At 34.6% G+C, this 21,664-nt stretch overlaps 2 protein-coding genes across 2 annotated transcripts; one reads left to right on the top strand and one right to left on the bottom strand.

Moving 5' to 3' along the window:
• The first annotated feature begins 14,597 nt into the window (after nt 1–14,597).
• LOC114185574 (vesicle-associated protein 4-1) lies at nt 14,598–17,654 on the top strand. Its single transcript, XM_028073390.1, has 7 exons — nt 14,598–14,982; nt 15,081–15,151; nt 15,357–15,438; nt 15,530–15,648; nt 16,950–17,027; nt 17,108–17,227; nt 17,323–17,654. The coding sequence occupies exons 1-7, from the start codon at nt 14,772–14,774 to the stop codon at nt 17,380–17,382; spliced, it is 741 nt and encodes a 246-aa protein (XP_027929191.1). The 5' UTR covers nt 14,598–14,771; the 3' UTR covers nt 17,383–17,654.
• Nucleotides 17,655–17,797: 143 nt separating this feature from the next.
• Nucleotides 17,798–20,654, bottom strand: LOC114185573. Its single transcript, XM_028073389.1, has 2 exons — nt 20,083–20,654; nt 17,798–18,454 (listed from the first exon to the last, which is right to left on the bottom strand). The coding sequence occupies exons 1-2, from the start codon at nt 20,533–20,535 to the stop codon at nt 18,095–18,097; spliced, it is 813 nt and encodes a 270-aa protein (XP_027929190.1). The 5' UTR covers nt 20,536–20,654; the 3' UTR covers nt 17,798–18,094.
• Between the last annotated feature and the right edge of the window lie 1,010 nt (nt 20,655–21,664).

Genomic DNA, 21,664 nt, shown 5'->3' with positions numbered 1-21,664 from the left:
ATTAAAATTTGATTGATGTTGCTATGCAAGAGAGTTATAATTAATTACCATGTGTAACTCATTATTTATAATTGTTGATAAAGTTTTTAAATAAAAAATAATGACAAGATTAGGTGGTGGAGACTCATTTCACTCTTTTCATATTCAAGACTAACACGAAAAAGTTAAAATAGAATGTTAAGGTATTGATAAAATAGGATGTTCCAAGATTCATATCAGGGTTGGTCTATCAACTTATGTCTAATTTCTTTCTGCATTGTCATGCTTCTAGAAAGCTTAAGAATACAGTGGTTGAATACCAATTCATCATTCACAAAAAAAGTCTTATGCCTCACTTTCTTTCTGACCTTTCTCTGCATATTATAAATGTATAAGTCCATCGCTCTTTATATCTAAAGAATGTGGAACTTAAAAACAAGGCAGAAGTGGGTTGAAGCATGATTGAACGAGAAGTTAAACACACATTACCTATCCAAACAAGACTTTTATCTAACACTATTTTTTACCCTGGTGTTTGGAGGGTTTCTATATGCATCTCCAATGGTTTCTTCTTACTTCCAAATAGTTTTTTAATTCCGCCTTTGCCTTCCACAATAAAAATAAAAGTAAAAGTACATTTTCTTTCTCCTCTATTTAATACAACAGTCCACTCATGCACCCCAATATTCAATTTGACCTAGCCCTTGCTACAGCAACCCTTTTTCTTCCACATCCGCCATATCTTGTTTCTTCTCTTCGCATTGCAGCAGCCACAACCTCCACCTCCAGATCCAGAGTCCAGTGTTGTCATTTTGTTTTTAGTGCTTCACATCCTTTCCAATTAAGTCATTCTTCACCTATTTAATCATTTGTATGTTTTATCTATGGAATCCATGTTTAAATTAGTAAATGAGTGTTGTTTGAATCTGCGCAGAAGTGGAGTTCTGTACAGAAATTTTTTTTCTCTGTATAAGACCATTACAAATGTCAACATTCAGTTGAGGCATTTACATTGCGGATATCGACATCCGGTTCACACTTTTTTTATTATAGTAACAGATGTTGCAGTTGAATTGAAATATTATAGATGTCGACATCCGATTCACGTTTTTGAATTGTTGATGTCGACATCTGGTTAACATTTTTGAACTGTTGATGTTGACATCCGGTTCACGTTTTTTAATGCTTGTTACGAATGTCAATTTTAAACTACACTATTATAGATGTCGACATCCGGTTAAGGCATTTGAATTGCGAATGTCGATATTCGGTTGAGACATTTGAATTACAGATGTCGACATCCGATTCACATGTGTTGGTCTACAATTCTTTTGGTCATTTTAATTTAGAGGCTTAAATCAACATATTTGCACATGGTTAGATCAAGTTTTCGTATTCTCTTAATTTTCTTTTTCAAGTCAATTCATGGAACATATGTTTTGTTTATCACATGCTTCCTTTTTAGCTTCTGTTTCCTATTTGATCCTTCTAAATATAATTAGCTTTTGTAAGTTGAAGGTTGTGTCTAGGTATATATTATATATTGAATTTATCTTTAATTTTGAATATTTATTTATTGAAACTATTAATTATTTTCTTGGATTGTTAATCTTTCCATAATCAGTTTTTTTTTAAACAAAAAACTTTTTTTAGAAGTAAAGACAGTGTTGTGCTAAAGAAAGAGTCCAAATTAAAATTGTTTACAATTAAGAGAAAGCAAAAGTCCAAATTAAGACAGTGTTTTGCTCGTAACACTTTATTTAGTTGAGTGGATTAAACATAAAATGAGATAAAATTTGATTTTTAATTTCATAGATATGCCTAGGACACGAAGTGGTTTGACAAGACGTGGTGATTCTTCTTCTGCACACGATGTACCCGAGAGTTCTACAAGGAAGAGACCAACAACTTCAGCTTGTAGAAGGGGTTAGCATGTTGTACCCGCTTTACCTTGCCAAAACCTACCGTCAGGTCATCATGATGAGAATGTTATTGAGCACGGGGATGGCGACATAGCTCAGGAGCAGGAACAAGAGGGTTGGAATGATAGAGTAGGATTTCTTGGTGGTCCATATGATACTTCTTTGTTGACTCGTTATGCTAATTATGTAGCTCGTGTGATATAGGAGGGTCAGGTTAGTCAAAAGTTTTTTTATGGTTCATTTGTTGTTTTATTGTTTTATGAATTATTTTTTCTTAGGATCGAGTTATGAAATTGGTTTCTCATTCAAAAGAAAGTTAAAAGATTTGGATGACCTCATGTCTATATTTAGCCTTTTGCGTTGAACTCTGGTTTATTACCTTTGTGCGATGTTTTGTCTGATTAACCCGATACTGGATTGATATTGGGTTTTGTTGAGAGATGGCACCCTGAGACAAATAGTTTTCATCTATTTATTATAGGTTTGACTTGACTTTTAGTCATATCAACAAGCACCGACTATTCACTACCCGCAAATGGGTGACCAACTAGAATATCTGACAAATCATGATTATAGTAACCATATATTACCTTCAACACCCACCCCTCCCATTTAGAGATGAGTTTGCCTCTAAATTTAAATGGGCACTCACGTTTTTGTGTGCCAGATAAACTGGGTTCTGTATCAGATTTGTATTTTCTATATTTTCCACCCCTTTCACAACCTAATAATACATAGGTCTTTCTTTCGGGTTGTCCATTATATTTATCGGATCTTAGAATAACAACAACGAAACCAAGATCAAAAGTCACCCTCTAACCCACTTAATTAAATCTTCACGTGTGGGGAAAATCTCATCGGTTGTAAAGTTAGAAATATAATATTTCTCGCATATATCATGAATGAAAGAAGAAAAGTCTAACACCAAACTAGAATTTACTTGAGAATCCAAAAAACTTAAATAACTCAAATGATAATCTTCCATAATTATAACCACCTACAATTAATTAACAAAGAATCAAAAGGAAAATATTAAATATAATAAACCAAATCAGAAAATTAGTTCAAATGCTAAATTAAAAAAAAAAAACTAATGACTTGTGGATGTGGACATCTGACTCGCAAATATGAGATCCGTTTCTAAATTATATCAGATGTCCACATCTGGTGTTTTCTTAATAAAAAATTTAAATATAATAACATAAAAAAAATAAATTATTTAGATATAATTACATATGTATACATAATAAACAAATAAATTACTAAATAAATATTTATATATCTAAACTAATATATACTAATAATTTGGATCAATAATCAAAGGCCAAAAATTATTTAAATGAAAATTTAAAAAAATAAAATATAATGGCCTGTGGATGTGGACATCCGACTTACAAAAGTTGAGATCTGTTTCCATACTATAATAATGTAAAAATATTATTTATATATAATTACATAAATAAACAATTAAATTACTAAATAAATATTATATATCTAAAATAATATATACTAGATAAATTGGATCAGTAATCAAAGGCCAAAAATTATTTAAATGAAAAAAAAAACAAAAAAGTGTCATGGCTTGTAGATGTGGACATCTGACTTACAAATTGAGATCCATTTCCATACTATACCAGATGTCCACATCCAGTTAGCATTTAACTACTTTTCTTAAATATTATTTTTTTAACAACCTAATAATTAATAAAATTAAAAAAATATAATAAGTATTAATTTTTTATCTTAATAAGTAAAAAAACATTTACCTTGGTTTGTCAAATCCTTGTATCACAAAAGAAAATAAAACAAATTGTTGTTTAAAAATCATTTATACTACGGATGTCCACATCCATTTGTGGTACACACCGGATGTCCACATCCGACTCAAACAAAACTCAGATGTCCACAACCGATAGGTTTTTTAAATTTGATTTTTTTTTTAATTTTTTTAACACACATATTAAATAATTAAATTAAATTAAGGTAATAATTAATAAATCATTATCTTAAAAACATACAAAAAATAGAAAAAATATAAATCAAATGTTAAATAGAAATTGAACTTGTACAGCATCCGACATCTATTTGTAGAATGCACCAGATGTCCATATCTGGATTCAGCATATATAGAATGTCCACTTCCGGTTCACAACAGCCAACATCGGATGTCCACAGCCGGTGTTTATAAAATCCATGACTAAATTGGATATCGGATGTCTACAACTGGTACACAAAACAAACGGATGTCCACATCTGATTTATATTAAGTTGTGATATTTTCAATGGATGTCGACATCTGGTTATATAATATAAATACCAGATGTCGACAATCGGTACTTCGATGATTATTTCATAAGCATTTAATTCGATTTATGTTACCTCAACAACAAATAAACAGTCAACCAATAATAACGACATTTATCAGCCATTCAAAATAACGTGCAATGAAATATAAATGCAAACACTAACCTATTTGTGTCAAACAGAAAGATGGTAGGGGACCACGATGTTGGAAGATGGAACAAATCCTGAGAGGTTGGAAGAGTGACCAGAGGCTGAGAGGTTGGAAGAGGGACCACAGACTTAATAGCAAGACCACATTCAGCAGCAAAACGTTTCATAGAATAAGCGTTTCTATCGAGAGAACATACCACCAGAACAGAACAAAAGAAATTTGGAGGTGCAAGAGGTATCAACTATTCAGAACGGGAAGAAGAAGTTTGGAGGTGCATTGTTTTCATGAAAAACACATGTCGCAGTGATAAGTAAGGATATAATCTTTGATGTATGAATATTATCATGAAATATGACATGGCTGAGTTGGTTGTGCACTTGAATTGCAATTGTGTTATGATGGGTTCAAACCTTGGCTTGGACAAAATAACTTTCTTTTTTGTCAAAACCTACTTTGGTATGGAGGTGAGGAGACGCAAAAACCCTAGGAGGCAACTAGAAAAGGCTGAAAACCATGTTTTGATAGTGAATCAATAGTCTTAAATTTATTTTTTTATGAATTTTCGTTTTACTACATTTAACCCCAATTAAGGCATGATTAAGAGACCAAGTAAGGGAGAGAGAGAGAGAGAGAGAGAGTTAGTGAGGCTGCCACTGAAGCATAGAGTGAGGAGAGGAATTTCAGAGGTGCACGACTGTAGAGAGGGAGAAGGAAGTGTTGCAAGGAGGAAGAACAAAGGAGTTAGTGCAACTCAAGGAAGGATTCAAGTTTTGGCAAATTGAGTTGAGAATCCAGGTCAGGGGAGTTCTTATTGATTGTTTTAAATTTAATTGTTTGTACTTGTGAGGAGCCAAGGATTTGAGAATGTCATTGTCTGCTTTCATCTGCATTTCATTCGGGTTTCTAGAATTTTCCAGAAACTGCCTGGCGGTCACATGAGACCCGCCAGGCGACTGATACTGCAGAACCCAAATTTCTGAGTTTCTTGATGATCCGCCTGGCGGCGAGACATTGCCCGCCTAGCGGCCAGAACTGGATTTCCTAGTTCACTGTTGTTTGACGTTTTGTGTTGATTCGTGTTGTCTGGATGATTTTGGTTGAGTACTTGAGTGTATTTGGAGGTGTTTGGATATTTATAATTACACTATTATGATCATGATATGAATTTCTTGTAGTTTTGGGAATTTAGGGTTCATGTTGGGGTGGAAGTAATTAAACATGAATTTTGAGGATGTTTAGTGCACTGTTTTATGGAATGGTGATTAATTTGAATAATATATAGACTCTGTATGATGGGTACCTTGAAATTTTGTTGGTATGATGGTAGATAATGGAATTGGGATTGCTTGGGGTCACGACTGGTGCGGATAAACCTAGGCAGAACACAAATTTTGTATGCACTGCCTGGCGGCGCCAAGGCTGCCGCCATGCGACCCATCAGCACAACAGAAAAGTTGGTTTTGTGTGTGTGTTTGCGTTGTGGGAGCGTTTGATTGGGTGAATAAATGTGTATATGTATATAAATTTCGGCATGAGGATGACTGAGACATCCTAGAGAATATAGAGGAATTAAAAGAAGTGGAATTGTTATGTGGGAGGTAATGTAAGTGTTGTCTTTAAATGTGTTGTGGTATGTGATAGACTGTGATTAGTATGTATGATAGGACTTAGTGGGAGTAGAGAGGTGAAGGGAACCCATGCATAGTATATTAACTGGTTTATGTATGAGTATATCATAATTGGGGTATGGGCTTTAAACTAAATAAAGTTGTATGATGAACTTGATGGAGGCTGTACTTATTTGGAAGGTAGAATGAGGAAATCATGTATTACTGATTAAATGATTTGTGTGGGTTAATTGGTAATGTGGAGTGTGACGTAGAATGCGCATTATTGTTAATTAGATAGTATGCTAATAATTGAGAAAAATGATAGGTGCAGTGTGTAAAAGTGCATCTCAGATTTATAATCTTGAATGGATGATTTAGAGTGATGTCTTGAAGTGCTTGAGATTATATGCATCCATGTTTGTGTAGTTTCAAAGTGTATATACAATATTGACCACTTTGTGGCTAGACCCAATGTGTAAATAGTGAAGAATGAGCTAGACATGATGATCCTTGTTTTGGTGTGATTTATATGTATATATATCGCGTTTTGGATATGGTAGTAGGGTTGGAATTTTATGATTGTGACACGAATGATGCATTGTATGTTCCAGGCCTCTTAAGACCTGATGAAAATGCCAAAAACTAGTAGCTTTGCGCTACTAGTATGGCGCTTGGAGGCGTGGGGCGAGTCGCCAGGCGATAGGTTCCTAAAACAGTGGCAGTGGCCATTGAACGCGCATGGCGGCAGGGGGTGTCCCGCCAGGCGGTGACGGAGCGACAAAGGTACTGTTTGGCGCTTGGTGCCTAGCGGTGTTAGATGCCCGCCAGGCGGTATGGGACCAGATTCTGCCTAGCGGTGTGAGATACGTGCCAGACAATTTTGGTGCAGTGATGGTGCGCAAGGAGAATTCCTACACAACTTTAGGTGATGTTCATGATGCGATGCTTTGGTTGGGGGTCCAGTTACAAGTGCATCTTGTATTGGGGTAACACGTGGCCACTCTAGGTTGTAGCCTGGTGGCTTAGGAAGTCCAGTGGAGTGTGCGAGATCGTGACTCGTACGATGAGGTTTCAGATGATTGCCCTCTTCAGTGCATCTGATAGAATTTTGGTAGTCTGGGAACAACTACGAACTTAGGTTCATTTTGGGGAACTCCAATTAGTGTTGCGGTGAGAGGCCGTGGCAAGGTATTTCCACGTGTGGACTACAGGTGGTGGCATGTAGTCGGAGGGGCGAGTAGACACTCGTGCAGCAAAGATCGATCATTGATCTCACCTAAAGGGTAAAGAAATGATAGACGTCTAATGCAAGTGTTGAAAGTTGAGGAGCTAAGAAAAAGGGGAATGCAAACCCTATTTGTGTTATGAATTTTGAGTTATTATATTTATTGTCACATTTTGGTTGGTTTATTTAAATGAGCTCACCCTATTTTTGTATGTTTGGCGATGATCATGTAACTTGTTATATGGGAGCAGATGTTGATGTAGGTGAGCATGCGGATGCATAGAGACAGAGTGGGGATCACTATGGGATTGTTTACTAAGTTTTATTATTGAATTTTCTTTTGTAACACTTTTATGGATGAATTGGTTTTGTAATAACTAAACACTGCAGTTTTATTTATTAATGAAGCGTTGTTTTGAAATTTAAATTTTCCCGCGTTTTGGGAAAAGAAGTTATTAATAAATGAGGTTGTTTTATTATATTTATTTTGTTTTATTTTTTAATAAGTAATTTCCAGCTAGGACGTTACATTTGGTATCAGAGTCATACTTTCAATGATTTCTTGGGATCTTTGGGGAGTGAGCTTATTACGTTTGAATTGTGCATTTATGTTTTTGCTTTGTTAATTGGTATCTAAATTGGTCACCATAGTGACTAACAACTTTTGGTTACTAAAATTGGATACTAATAAAGCATTTTCTTGTAGTGAATAATAATGGGTCAGAGTTGAAAAATGAAAATGAAAATGGATCCACATTAGTGCAAACATTGAGATCAGAGTGAAAATGGTAGCCCCAATGGATCATCTCCACCCTAACAATGAGATGAGAATGATAGCCTCGGTGCTCATTGATAACGTTGTTTTTTACCTTTAATTGGTGTTAAGTTCCGTGAATAAAATCAACTTCTCTATAATTTTTATCTTGTTTAATCCTCAAGTTTATGTTGTTTTTGCATTGTTTTGTATTTTAGTTGTTTTATATATTTTTTACTTCTAATCTCTATTATGAGTGTGTGAAATAAGTCAATAGGAAGCAATTCTGGAGGAGAAAAACAAGTTGGAACTCAAGAAAGCATGATCAAACAAGAAAGATTTAGACAAATTGAGTCGTGAATTCCGAGAGTTGTCATTCATGACACAAGTCCCTTGGAAGAGAACAATAAAATACTTATTATTTGTTATGTGTGACCGATGCACTTGTTGTTTTCCACTGACACTTACGAAACATATTTCCCAGAAAAATGTTTTCGTCATTGTCAAAAAGTTTTGAATTTTTTATTCATATGTTAATTTCTAAATAACATGAAAAGATAAATAAACCGAGATGAAAACAAAGTTGTTCTAAAAAAATATGATTATTATTTTTTATATTTTAATTTAACCACTGTATTATTTAATATCTAAATATTTTATATTTATTCTTATACCAAATGCATTTTATTCTTAATTTCTTACAAGAATAATTTTTCTCTCCAAAATTATTCATTAACATCTTCTCTAAAAAAATATTATTTCAACTCTTCCAAAAATTAGTTTATGTTATATTTATTGATAAGGATAATTTAGTAATCTTCATTTTTTTTATTAAAATATTTTTTTTCTCTATCACATCACTTAAGTCAGTCATGAACTTGACCAAAATTTCTGGGGGAGCCAAAATAATATACTTAAAATTTATATATTTAATATTACTGTTACTAATTCAATAAAAATGAATATATAATTTAGTATAGCTATAACTATAAAAGAAATTACACATATCTAAAGATTATCCATCATTTTTTTTATATTCTAGAACTTATAACTACATTTTTCAGCTATTATTTTTCCAATATAAATAACAATATTATCTACAAAATATTCATTTTGCCTTTTACTAATGTGCACATATCGATCCAAAAGTCATCACAAGCATTTCATTTCATTGTTATGCAATGAGTAATGATATTGTCCTTTTTATCTTCACTTTTCTTTTATCAATTTAAAAAAAATGAATTTATTCTTTTATTTTTCATCAATGTACCTATTTAAAAAACAAATTTAATACTAATTTTTTTATCATAATCTAATCAAACATTAAGAGACATAACTACTACAAAAAATTATGATAATCAAGTACACTTAAAAATTGTCTATAAAAAATCACATAATACATTACTTACTCTTCTATATTCATGAAAAATAAATAATATACAAAATGTCATAAGATAAAAAATAGTGCTAAATATTAAACAGCTATTTCATTACCAAGTGAGACAAGAGAAAGTTACCTTCTTTTTTTCTTTAAAATGAAAGAAAAGATTAAAAAATGAGGATAAAAATAATGAATTTCTGTTTAACTTTTTTTTTTTCTTGAGTAATAAAAATAATTAGGTAAAAGTGAGAGATGAGTACAACATATGAAAAACTCAGAAGAGAGAAAATGAAAATTATCTTAATAATTTTTTTCTTTATTATATTTAATTTTATATTTTATTATTTATTAACATTAAAAAATTTTAAACATGTAATTTAAAAAAATTGAAAAAATAAAAAAAATTGAAAAATATTTGGCGGGGGGGGGGGGGGGGGGGGGGGGGGGGGGGGGTGGTCCCCGCCAGCTCCTAAAGAGCTCTGCCATTGTCATGAATAGGGATGTCAAAAATATCCGTACCCGAGGGTATCCATGGATAAAACCCGCAATGGATAGGAAATGGATATTAAAAATGGATACCCGCTACCCACGGCTACGGGTATTTTTGATACCCGCATGTTAACGGGGCGGGTATGGGTATCATAGCATCCATACCCGTGGATACCCGTACCTGCTAAACTTTAATTCACAAAAATACCCTTATATATATATATATATATTAGTAAAAAATATTATGGCCTAATTTTTTCTAAGTTGCACATCTTGTCTTGTCTTTTGTCTTCATTTTTTTAGCTTTAATTATTGGTAAGTTGTATTCTTCCAAGTACACCTCTTAACATTCTTCTCTTTCCCTTCTTTGAAATTGGGCATATACATCAAACTCTATATAGACAGTGACGTTTATGGTATGCTTGTTGTCAAATGATGGAATCAAAGTAATAATACTTGGCACGCAGCAGTTGAGGTTTATTATTTGACTATTTTTCAGGAATCAATCGGAGAAAGTGAGTTTATTGATCAAAACACTAATTAAAGAATTTTCTTTGGGTTGAACGTCATTTTATATTTATTTTTATAATTATTTGGACTTGTATAGACTTGAGTTTGTTTGAACTTTATCTAAAATTTATGGCAGTGATATATTTTATTTTATTTGAATTTATGATTAAATATTTAATTTTTAAATAATTTTGTAAATACCCGCGGATACTCGTGGATACTTGCGGATATGAAAAAAATAGACGGGTACCCGCATAACGAATACCCGACGGATATGGGTACGGGTACGGGGCATATATTTATCCAGCGAATAGGGTACGGGGGAGCTACTACCCGTACCCTACCCGCCCCGTTGACATCCCTAGTCATGAACTTTCATCTTCAAATCTATTCACTTTTATCATCAAATTCTTTAAAAGAAACAACACACACTTTACCTTCAAATTCATCTACTCACTCTCTTTCAAATTCATGTTCACAAAATAATATACCCTTAAACTCTAAGTATTTTTAAACCTAGATTACTAAAATGATTTATTGAAATAACTTTTTGTTAAAATTAAATTATTTTTCTTGAAATGACTTGCTGGAACATTTGCTAGAAAATTAGTTTATTGAAATATATTATACATCATGAAAGTTACTTTTTAATAATATTTTATTTTATCTTCACCGTCTTTAATACAATTTGTTAGTATACGGATTATTGCCATTTAACTTCCTCTCAATTTTATATAACGAGAAGTAAATGAAGTACTTAATAGTGATAGTTGACAAATAAAATAACTAAATTTAAAAAAATAGTAACAAATCATATTGATTATAATCGTAAGAACCACTTTTTCTACTCCTTATATTTAAGAGTTTGCCTTAATCAGTTGGACTTATGGTTGGCTCAAAGGTGCCCCAAACCCCTAAACAGTCCTAACACCCTCGTTTTGTCCACTTTCCAGGAGTTGTCCCTATTCTCTTTCAGAACTGCAGCTACTCAAGCCATTTCTGTTCCATGTAAGTTATTTCTTAACTCGTACTATTTCCCTTCCAGCTTATTTTTCGTGATCCTAACTAAGACCCTGGTGGTAATCTCGTTTTAGGCTCCACTGTCAGTATTCTCAGCTCACAACCCAGTTCTTGGAATTGTAGTGAGCCCCTGTTGTGTGCTTGTGCCCTTGGCTAACGTCTGTCCAGGTAAGGGAAGTTAGGGTCTTTAGTACTTTTCGCAAATCTATCTGTTTCAACCACGTTTCTTGTCTTGTATGGACTATATGCTACTGTGAATGTGTGGACTGCCTGGTTATGTGTTTTGGGTATGAAGGTATGGCTGTTGTAGGTACGAACAATGGTGAGAATTGATAATCTCGCCCAAGCGAGCTTGTCTCGCCTAGGTGAGACTGGCAGAGGCTCGCCCAGGTCTTTTGCGCGAGTTGTCGCTCAGGCGACCAATCTTTGTTTTGAGCGAGAGAATGTCTCGCTCAAGCGAGGAGATCTCGACTAAGCGAGCAAGTGCAGAGGGCCATTGTTCCTATTTGTCGAGCTCTCGCCTAGGCGAAAAGAGCTCGCTTGAGTGAGACCTTTCTGCCTGAGCGAGAAGCTGGCGAGAATGCGTCATGTCCTGGTGTTCCTCTATTCTTAAATGTTGGCTATATGTTTGTATTGATCTTGCTTTTCAAGTATGAATTGGGTGATTATGTATTGGTGAGATGAATTTATGGTGATGGATGAGTTTAACATGATTTGGGCATGTCGCATGTATGCATTGATTCATGGATTGAGAATGATGAGTTTGGTATGGTTTTGACATGGAATATGAATGAGGATTGGTTATAAAGGTTGGCATGAGATTGATATGCATGATAAGTATTTACTTGGTTGGTGGAACATAATTCGTTTGTGGTTAGGACGTAATTCCACAATAGTTTCGTGGTGGTGCCTCATTGGTTAGGACGTAATTCCATGAGCCTCTAGGTGAGACCTCATGATGGTGCCTCAGTTGGTCGAGACGTAATTCCATGACCCATGTTAGTGGGAGTTCATGGTGGTGCCTCATCTATATAATTTAGTAAGGATTCAAGGTAAGGTTGCATCCTAACACTCTAAAGGGTTAGTTAGTCTCACATAGAGCGTACTAATTCTAGTGGTGAGAGTAGCAAGAGGCCTGAAACTCATTTAGGGCTAACCTTGTGTGGGGGGATGAGACATTGTAACAATTAGCTTGGTAGAGCAGCTCGGTAGAGCAGGGAAGTCCACCATAAGTGCAAGCATTCGCTGAATTCGACTAATTATATGTATCTGAATGAGTCGTGTCTGAGTCTTAGTGTATTATTTGGAAGGTCATAACATGATTGGATGATGTATGTATATTTGACTGTGAAAGTGTATATAATTGTATGATAAATCCTTTTTCGATTTAGCTTACCCTTTTGTTTGGTGTATGTTCTGTGGTGTGGTTTTTCTCTCTTTGCGATGATCATCAATTTATTGATGTGAGCAGATGCAAGAAATACTCGTGGTCAGCAGGGAGATGGTGGTTCCGCTGCTTAGCCTTTGGGATGGATTTCGCTTTTGGGCTTTTCTTTTAGAGGTATGGCCCATGTATTGTCTGGCCTTTGGGCTTTATTTTTAGAATATTGTCGTTACTTTATTATACTTTGTTATTGGCGTCGTGGTGCACCTAGTTTCTCTTTTGTTTTCTTTTGAACAACTGTATGGAGTAATGTTTATACTCCAAGACCGTGCTATTATATTATTCTGTGACGCCTCCTTTAATTAAGGTTATTAATTAAATGGGATGTTACATTAATGGTATCGACACGAAATTGAACTAAACTTGTAGTAAGAAAAATATAAAGAAATTTTTTAAAATATTTAAATATGTTTTTGTCTTAAAATTGTAGTAAAAATTATAATTAGTCTCTCTTTAAAACTTTAGTCCAATTTAGTCTTTCAATCTTAAAAATGTATAAATTTAGTCTTTTTAATTAAATTATTTTAAGTTTATATGACGTTTCAAAAGTTATTGCATTTGAGTTGTTTATACCATAAAACACAATTTCGTTTCAATGTTAATTGCAAAATTATCATAAAAAATATTTGAAACGTAAAATAAATTTAATAAAATTTGTTTAAAATGACTAAATTTATCTATTTTCAAAATTAGGAAATTAAATTAGATCAAAATTATAGAAAAGAGGAAAAAATAACAATTAACTTTTAAGAAATGATTGTTTTTTTTTTATTTACTTGAAGCATGGAAAAAATTCGTCAAATGAAGCCACGCTCCAGAATAAATGCTTACCGCAGGGGAGAGAAATGGATCGAGGAAAGTGAAGTGACACGAGTGATGTGTGAAAAAAATCAATCAATTTTTATGTTTTTTTAGACATTTCTTTTGGAAAAAAAAAAGTACTATTATTTACTCTTAGATGTTTTAAATTATAATAATTCTTATTTGATGGATATTTTCTAATTGAATATTTGGTTTTTTTTCAGACTCTTATTGGACTAACTTAACAGATTTGAAAAGGAAAGGGTTGATGGATTGGGCTTTGTAATTAATTAGTGGCATGAAATGAAGGCAAATCCAAGTGGGTTGGTTGGTTTGAGGTCTGTGAAGAGAGAAAAAGAAGAAGTTGAAATTAATAAAGAGGAGGAGTTGTAATGAAAAAGTGTAGTAAGAATGAGGCTTTAATGGAAAGAAAGGGTGAAAGTTGAATGAATAAAATATCTTAGTTGAAGTATAGAAAGTAGTAGGAAAATAATAAGGGAAATGGTTCTTTGTGATAAAGCAAAGGAATGTCATAATAATTCCCATAATCAATTTCCCAACGAACAACAAACCCACACCAACAAACCTAGCCCACATTTGTTAATGCCCCTACATCAACCCACACCTAACTTAATCTCCCATCATTAATGCCTTCACCCTTCAATCCTAACCCATCCCTCTTTTCTTTTAATTATTTTACCCTTTTTTAATACATATTTCATTTGAAAAAGAAAATAAAAAAAAAACATGTTGGATTGGAAGGAATCTAATCTATTTAATGCTTAAAATCTATAGGGAGACTAGTTTGTTGAGAATGTTAAGAAAAAGTGAGAGGACATTGCTTGCAAGCATAATACCATAGTAGTAGTATAAAATAACATTCAAAATTAAATAATTAGATCTTAATTATGAGACACTAGTTAATTATGAAATATGTTTTTTTTTTAATTAATAATAAGTGAGGAAGAGCGTGTGCATTAAATAAAACGCTACCTGAAGGACACGTTGCGAGTGCAGGAGCGTGGGCATAAAGTCGTTGACAGTGGAAAACAAACTCTCACACTCTTCCTTCTGCGTTTTCTTCTGCAACATTCCAATCCAATCCGTAACAACAAAACGCTGCGTTTTTCTGTTCAATCGCAATTCCTCGCCGCTACGTCCGCCGCTCACCGGTGACTCCCATGGCCATCTCCGGCCGCCAAAACCCGAGCTCCGACGCGCGGCTGTTCAAGCTCTGTCCCTTCTGGAGTTCGCGGAACGGATTGTTGTCTTCGAACCATTCCGAAGCGAACGTTCAAAGGTCCTCCAAAACGGTGTCGTCGGTGGCCAGGTCGCTGCTTCCTCCGCGCCGGAGACTCCGTCTCGATCCTTCCAGTTACCTCTATTTTCCATGTAAAGTCATTCCAATTCCGATTTCGGTTTCGGTTTCGGTTTCTTTGTTTATTTCTCAATTGGTTTATTGTTGTGCTGAAATTTCGTTTGTTTTGAAGATGAACCGGGGAAGCAGGTGAGGAGCGCGGTTCTGTTGAAAAACACGAGCAAGTCTCACGTTGCTTTCAAGGTGCGTACGTACGTGTTGGTGAAGTTTGAATGTAAAATAAAATTGTTTATCATTCATTGCATGCACACCGTTTGGTTGAAACGTGTTACTAAATTTGAAACGCGTTTTTAGCGCTTCCGTTTGTGATGTGTAATGGGGAAAAATAAAATGTATCTGCTCGTTGTCGTAATCGACTTTTGTGATGGATTTACTTTTGTTGGTTCAGTTTCAAACTACGGCGCCAAAAAGTTGTTACATGCGGCCTCCTGGTGGGATTCTTGCTCCCGGGGAAAGTTTGATTGCAACTGGTAATTTCTTAATATGCAACTTTTCGATTCACGTTGTTAGTTATTTTTTTCCTTATGTTTATGTTTCTTTCCTAATTTGGTGCTCACTCAGTGTTCAAGTTTGTGGAGCAACCTGAGAACAATGAGAAGTTGTCGGATCAGAAGCAGAGGGTGAAGTTCAAAATCATGAGTCTCAAAGTGAAAGAAGGAGTGGACTATGTACCTGAGCTGGTATGTCTGGTACCTTCTGATGTTGTTATATTGAATCTCCTATTGATGAGAGACCATCAGGAGGGAAGAGAGAGTGTTGCTTCCTAAATTGTACTTTCTGATTATTCTGTTGGGTGAATTAGATGAGAAATTTACTTGGTAAGGAAAAAGTCTCCTTTAATTTTCTGACATATCTCAACAGCCTCTCCCCTCGGGTAGCCTTCTAACTTGTACTTTCTGATTATTCTGTTTGGAGAATTAGATGTGAAATTAACTACGTAAGGAAAAGCTCTACTTTAATTGTCTGACATACCTTACTACAGTGGGTTAACGTGTTTGCTAGAGACAACACGTTAATCCATTTATGGGTTTGAATATCTGTCTGGAGGTGGAGGGTAGGTGTTGCTAAGAAGAGAATTAAATTCACAGAGCAGAAAAATATTAACTCGGTGTATATTATTTACAGCATAAAATAGTTCAGGTAGATATACTTGCCCAAAACTCAAGCTATGTAGTTCTCTCCTTAAAGCCATACGGGGAGAATGGATTGGTTGTTTGTGGAAATAATCGATACAGGACTTGGGTTACATGGTAATACCGGCATGCTTCTTAGAATTGGGCCAATTGGAAGCCACACAGGATGTTTGGGAAATTTGGAGAAGTCATAGTGCACAGGCATTTCAAGACTCCGGTTAATGGAATATCCTTTAAATTGTAGATAAAACATACGATCATACGGAATAGTTTAGATCAACAGATTCGCAATCTAGGTAGAACATATGTGTAGATATATTTACTATTCTCAACTGCTTGGTCTTTGGAGTAAATCGGATCTTGTATTGGATGAATTGAACTATCATTACTTAGTTTATCATGAATTATCATATTAATTATCTTTTTGGGGTGAAGGGAATCTAAAAGTGAAAAGTAGAGTCACATAATAAGAGGAGAAATGACGAGACTTCACATAAATTCCAGAGTCGAGCAAATGTACAGGCAAGAAAACCGAACTTGAACTTCTGAATAGGATTTTAATTTTAGAAAGTGGATCAAGTCTAATTAAGCCTCATGAAACTAGCCTGGAAGGTAATGTTTGTATATATCTTATATTATAATTTGGTCATATTTCTAATTAACATGAATCTTCGACATTTATCTCTTCATGGGTATTTGTTTATAGGATATTTTCGTTATAGTGTGAACTTATGTTTTATTGATTATAGTCTGTTTCATTTACTCATGCTTTTGGCAAATGATTTCAAGGTTACTTGTTAATGATAAAATAAATAAATAACTTTGGCCTTTGGGCTTATGTGACGCAGTTTGATGAACAAAAGGATCTAGTGGCAGTGGAACGAATATTGAGGGTTGTGTTTATAGATCCAGAACGGCAAAGTCCGGTAAGTCTAACTTTTCTTCAAATTGTCCTAGCACAGGCATGCTGGATTAATGTGCAAAAATAACAGTCTGGTGATTTTAGGCTTTGGAAAAACTGAAAAGACAGTTGGCTGAAGCTGATGCGGCAGTTGAAGCTCGGAAGAAGCCTCCTGCGGAGGCAGGTCCTCGTGTTGTTGCTGAAGGGCTTGTGATTGATGAATGGGTAAGCAATAATGCTGAGAATGAATTATTCATTTCAGTTTTTTTTTAATGTATTTTTTATTATTTACATCTTAAATTGCTTCCTTATGTTTATAGAAAGAGAGAAGAGAGAAGTATCTGGCCCGGCAACAAGTTCAAGCAGTAGATTCAGTGTAAACGCAATTTGTTCATCCAGCTAATTGTTTTCTTCAGGGAAACACAATCAAGATATCATTGGTATGCTACTGTTGCCATCAATCAACCTTGGATGCGCTTCAAAAGAACTCTGTTGGGGGGAATTAGTTGGCATCCTATTGGTAGTTTGAGAACGCAATCTGGTGGAAAATTCATTGTATAACTGTCAAAATTCTTGTTCTTTGGAGGAACAGTCCGATTTGTACATAGTAGAGTTTGCTTGTTTGTATAATAAATGCAATTCCTCACTGCCATCTGCTGTGAAATAATCTTGAAATAACAAATCATTCATAATAAAAAAAATCTTATTTTTTGTGCATCATGTCATGATCAGAGAGTTTGTTCAACCGTAGTTTAATTTTTCTAAACTCATGCTACGTATTAAGAGTATGTTAGCAACCTGCAAGGGTATGTATTACAGAAAACAACAACCCTGTAGCCACTACAACATGTAAATACATGCAGTCGATGGCATCTTTGTGGATTTGAAAACGTCTTTGGGAACTTTTATTGCAGAAGTTGTGTTGTAGCATGTGGAACAAACTGTATGCTATATTTCAGACACAATTAATTTCAATCTTTTTTACAAATGTTATCCTAAAATAGAACACATCATGTACAAAATATATAAGCCTAACAAAGGAACTGGAACAAGACAGTAAACAGAAAATTACATAACTAGTATTACCGAGTTTCATATATCATCAGGCAGATGAATACTCTGTGAACCAAAAATTTGGTGTGATTTGCTTTGAACAAAGACTGCGAGGCCACACCTGGTGCTGTTGAATGTATTCCACAAGGAAAAACAAACCATTCCTGATACTTTCTTCCTAGCAGGGTGGTCTGTAACAGTGCAGAGCTTTTCAAGTTTTCTAACAACATAGTCATTGGATAGAACACGCCCTTTGTTTTCCCCTCTAGGACAGTCCGTAACCAAACCAGTTTCGTATAATGCTACCATCACATCTGCTCCATAATTGTCCACATTCGTCATCAATGCTCCATTTAGACTCACTTCCAAAAAAGCTGATGTAGGCCTACTGAAAGTTGCCTGCTAGCAAACAAACAATGTTTCATTCAACTGTTAAAAACACAGTAAAAAGTTTTTTTTTTTTTCACTTTGTAAATTGTTACATCATTCATTCCCTTGGAAGTTGGAACCCATTTAATTACCTCGTCAGCAAGTGATTTCATGTAAGAAAAAGTTAAACTTTCTTTTACAGAACTTGAAGAAAATCTTTCAAACTAATCAGTAACGTGTCTGGTTTCAAAAAATGGATGACTTTGATTCAACTTGTTTTGATGATGAAAAGAACAGAGCAACTTCCTAAACCGATGAAACCTCTTTTTGTCATTTATTTATTAGGTGGGGGCAGGGGTCTCCTACTTGTTGTGTGAGGTGATGAAATAGGATTGAAAATCCTGCATGTCAACATCTGTTTTGAATTTACCACTACTTTCATTCAGGTTTACCTGATGCTAAAGTCGTATACATGATGTAATCAATCTTTTGGCACCTAAATTCACGAGCTTAGCCAAAACAACGTGAATAAACAAGAAAAGCATATCAAAAGCCGAAAGGTAAGCGCCGCAAAAGTAGCTAATAAAGGATTTATCAATTATGTTCCTCCTTTTCTTTTCCCCTATTTTTCTTTAAAGTTTTTGAGTCACATTTTCTTGCCAAAAATTCACTACTCACGCCCATAACATATCTATCTGTCTCGTTTTATATTTGGTTAGTCACATTCTCCAGCTAAAATAAATTATACCAATAAATTCTATAGCACACTTTTTATTAATTAAATCTATTACCAAGTATAATATTAAGTAGACAATCATCAAATAAAAAGTGAATCCCATTAAAAAGTTGGTAATTTTAATCAATGACAAAATGTTGTAAAAAATATATACTAAAATATATTAGTGATATTTCAATCCATAGAAAAGAATGAGCTGGAAAGAGAGTCACTTTGCAAAAATGATATCATATCCTTCTTTGTGAGTAAAAGATGATAATTCAGAAGGGTTCCAACAATACTTTTCAAAACGGGCTTTCTGGTAGAATAGTAGTTTGCTTTCTTCTTTGACAAAGCAATCATCCAAACAAATAGTAGATAATGGAGTAAAGCATTCACAACCTAGTAAAACAAATTCTCCTCCCACAGTCTCTGGAGCACTATTATTATTATCATCATTATTAATGTTGTTGTGTTAAAAAGGGTATTTTTGGATTAGACTCTGGTATGAATTAAATTCAAATATAACTAAGTTTGGAAGAATTAACATTAAAAAATTTATTGGAATTTTACAATTACATTTTTTGGGTAAGATTACGATAATGTTTTAAGTGGGTTTAAGATTATTTTTATTCAAATGCTAAGGTAAATTTATTTTTAGACCATAAATACAAGTATGCTTCTAAAAATTTGGTGAGCATTACACCCATATCAAAACCATGCTTTATCCACATAAATATTTTCAATGTTTATAAATTCCACATTTTCACTATAATTTAATTTTCTTTCTTGAAATTAGCTAAACATACGCAATTACTGACGCAAAACTAGTTGCTTATAACCTGAATATTCATGATGTTTGTAAATTATAAGTTAAAGGAAAAATAAATAATTAAATAAATAGAGAAAAGCATAGAAGCAATGCATGGAGATGGTAAATAACCTGAAAGGTAGGAGCAGGGAACCTAGGCGCAGAGGTGATGGCAGAGACGAGGGCGGTATCGTCATTTCCAGTGAGTTGGGCCTGACCCTGGACCACAATTTGTGGGGTGTACAAAGTGTCAAGCCCAAGGACCTCAACATAGGCCTTCTGCCTAACGGTCCATTGGCTCGACCCAAAGGGGTCCTTCCAGCCCACGTAGTCCCAGTAGTCCACGTGGAAGGCGAGCAGCACCACCGGCACCGGCAGCTGGAAGTCGCCCCTCCCCAACCGCGACAGCACCAGGTCCGCCGCCGGCGACGTCGCGCATCCCTGCGACGTGAACATCTCCACCAGCATTGGTCCATCCTCAACAGCCGCCAACGCCTCCTCCTCCTCCTCCTCGAAGCCACCGTCGACGTTACGGCATCCGGCGGCGTGCTTGTGGCGGAAGCAGGACCAGAGACGAGGCGCCATCGGTGTTCAGTGGTGGCGGTGGAGTGAAAAATGATTAGAATGAGAATGCGAATGCGAATTAGAATTGTGAGATAATTGAAAAAGAACGAAAGAAAGAAATAATGGAGGGTGGAGAAAGAAAGGTGGCGAAAAAAATGGGTTTTGGTTTAAACGTCGTCGTGTGTGTGTTTTGTGGAATGTTTGTTGGGAAGACAGGGTGATTTTTTAAGACTTTATTTGTCATTCCATACGTTTAAAAGAAATAAGGCCTCCTCATAAAAGTGAGTAAGTTAAAAATAATGTAATTAAACATCGAAGTTTTTTAATGCAGTGTTTTTGCATGTGATGTTTACGTGCATCTGAAATGTGTTAGGACAGCTTGCATCTCCAAGATAGTGCATGTAACGAAAGCTTTGAAGCCATAAAACAAGGTACAAGTTTTTTGCATTAAACTGTTATATATCCTTACATTTGCGTAATTAGTTTCAACCAAATCTAATATATCACACATTTTTTTATTATAATTTGAGTGTTTTTTCTTTAGTTTAAAATTAAACCAAATTGCAATATAAACTACAAAAAAAAATTAAAATTACCGACGAAATTTTACTAACTGATATATTTTTGTCGGTAAATTTGAATTATCGATGGATATTTTCGTCAAATTCTCAAATTTTAATTATCGACAGAAAAATACTTCGGTAACACAAATTTTATTTATTGACAAAAAAATTCGTCGGTAAAATTTGTCGGTAATTCAAATTTTCTTTACTGACATATTTATCAATGGATTTTTCTGTCGGTAAAAGAAGCGAAAAATTTTCCGCCCAACTTTGAATTACCGACGAATTTTTTCGTCGATAAATCTCTCGATATTTACATAACTCAAAATTCGTCAGTAAAATCCGTCGATAATTTAATTTTTTTTTTATAAACGAATTTTTCCGTCCAAATCTCACCATATAAGAAGACGCAAAGAAGAAGAAAAGAAGAAAAAGAAGGAGAAGAAGAAGAAGAAGAAGAGAAGAAGGAGAAGAAGGAGAAGAAGTAGAAGAAAGAGGAAGATGACGGCGGCGGCAGCGGCAGTGGCGATGGCAGCGGCGACGACGGTGTCAAAAGACGACAACGGCGACAACGACCACGAAAAAAA

Source organism: Vigna unguiculata, chromosome 5 (genome assembly GCF_004118075.2).
Source record: "Vigna unguiculata cultivar IT97K-499-35 chromosome 5, ASM411807v1, whole genome shotgun sequence".
Lineage (NCBI taxonomy): Eukaryota > Viridiplantae > Streptophyta > Magnoliopsida > Fabales > Fabaceae > Vigna > Vigna unguiculata.
The sequence above is the reverse complement of the archived record's forward strand: the minus strand, read 5'-3'. Positions and strand labels throughout refer to the sequence as shown.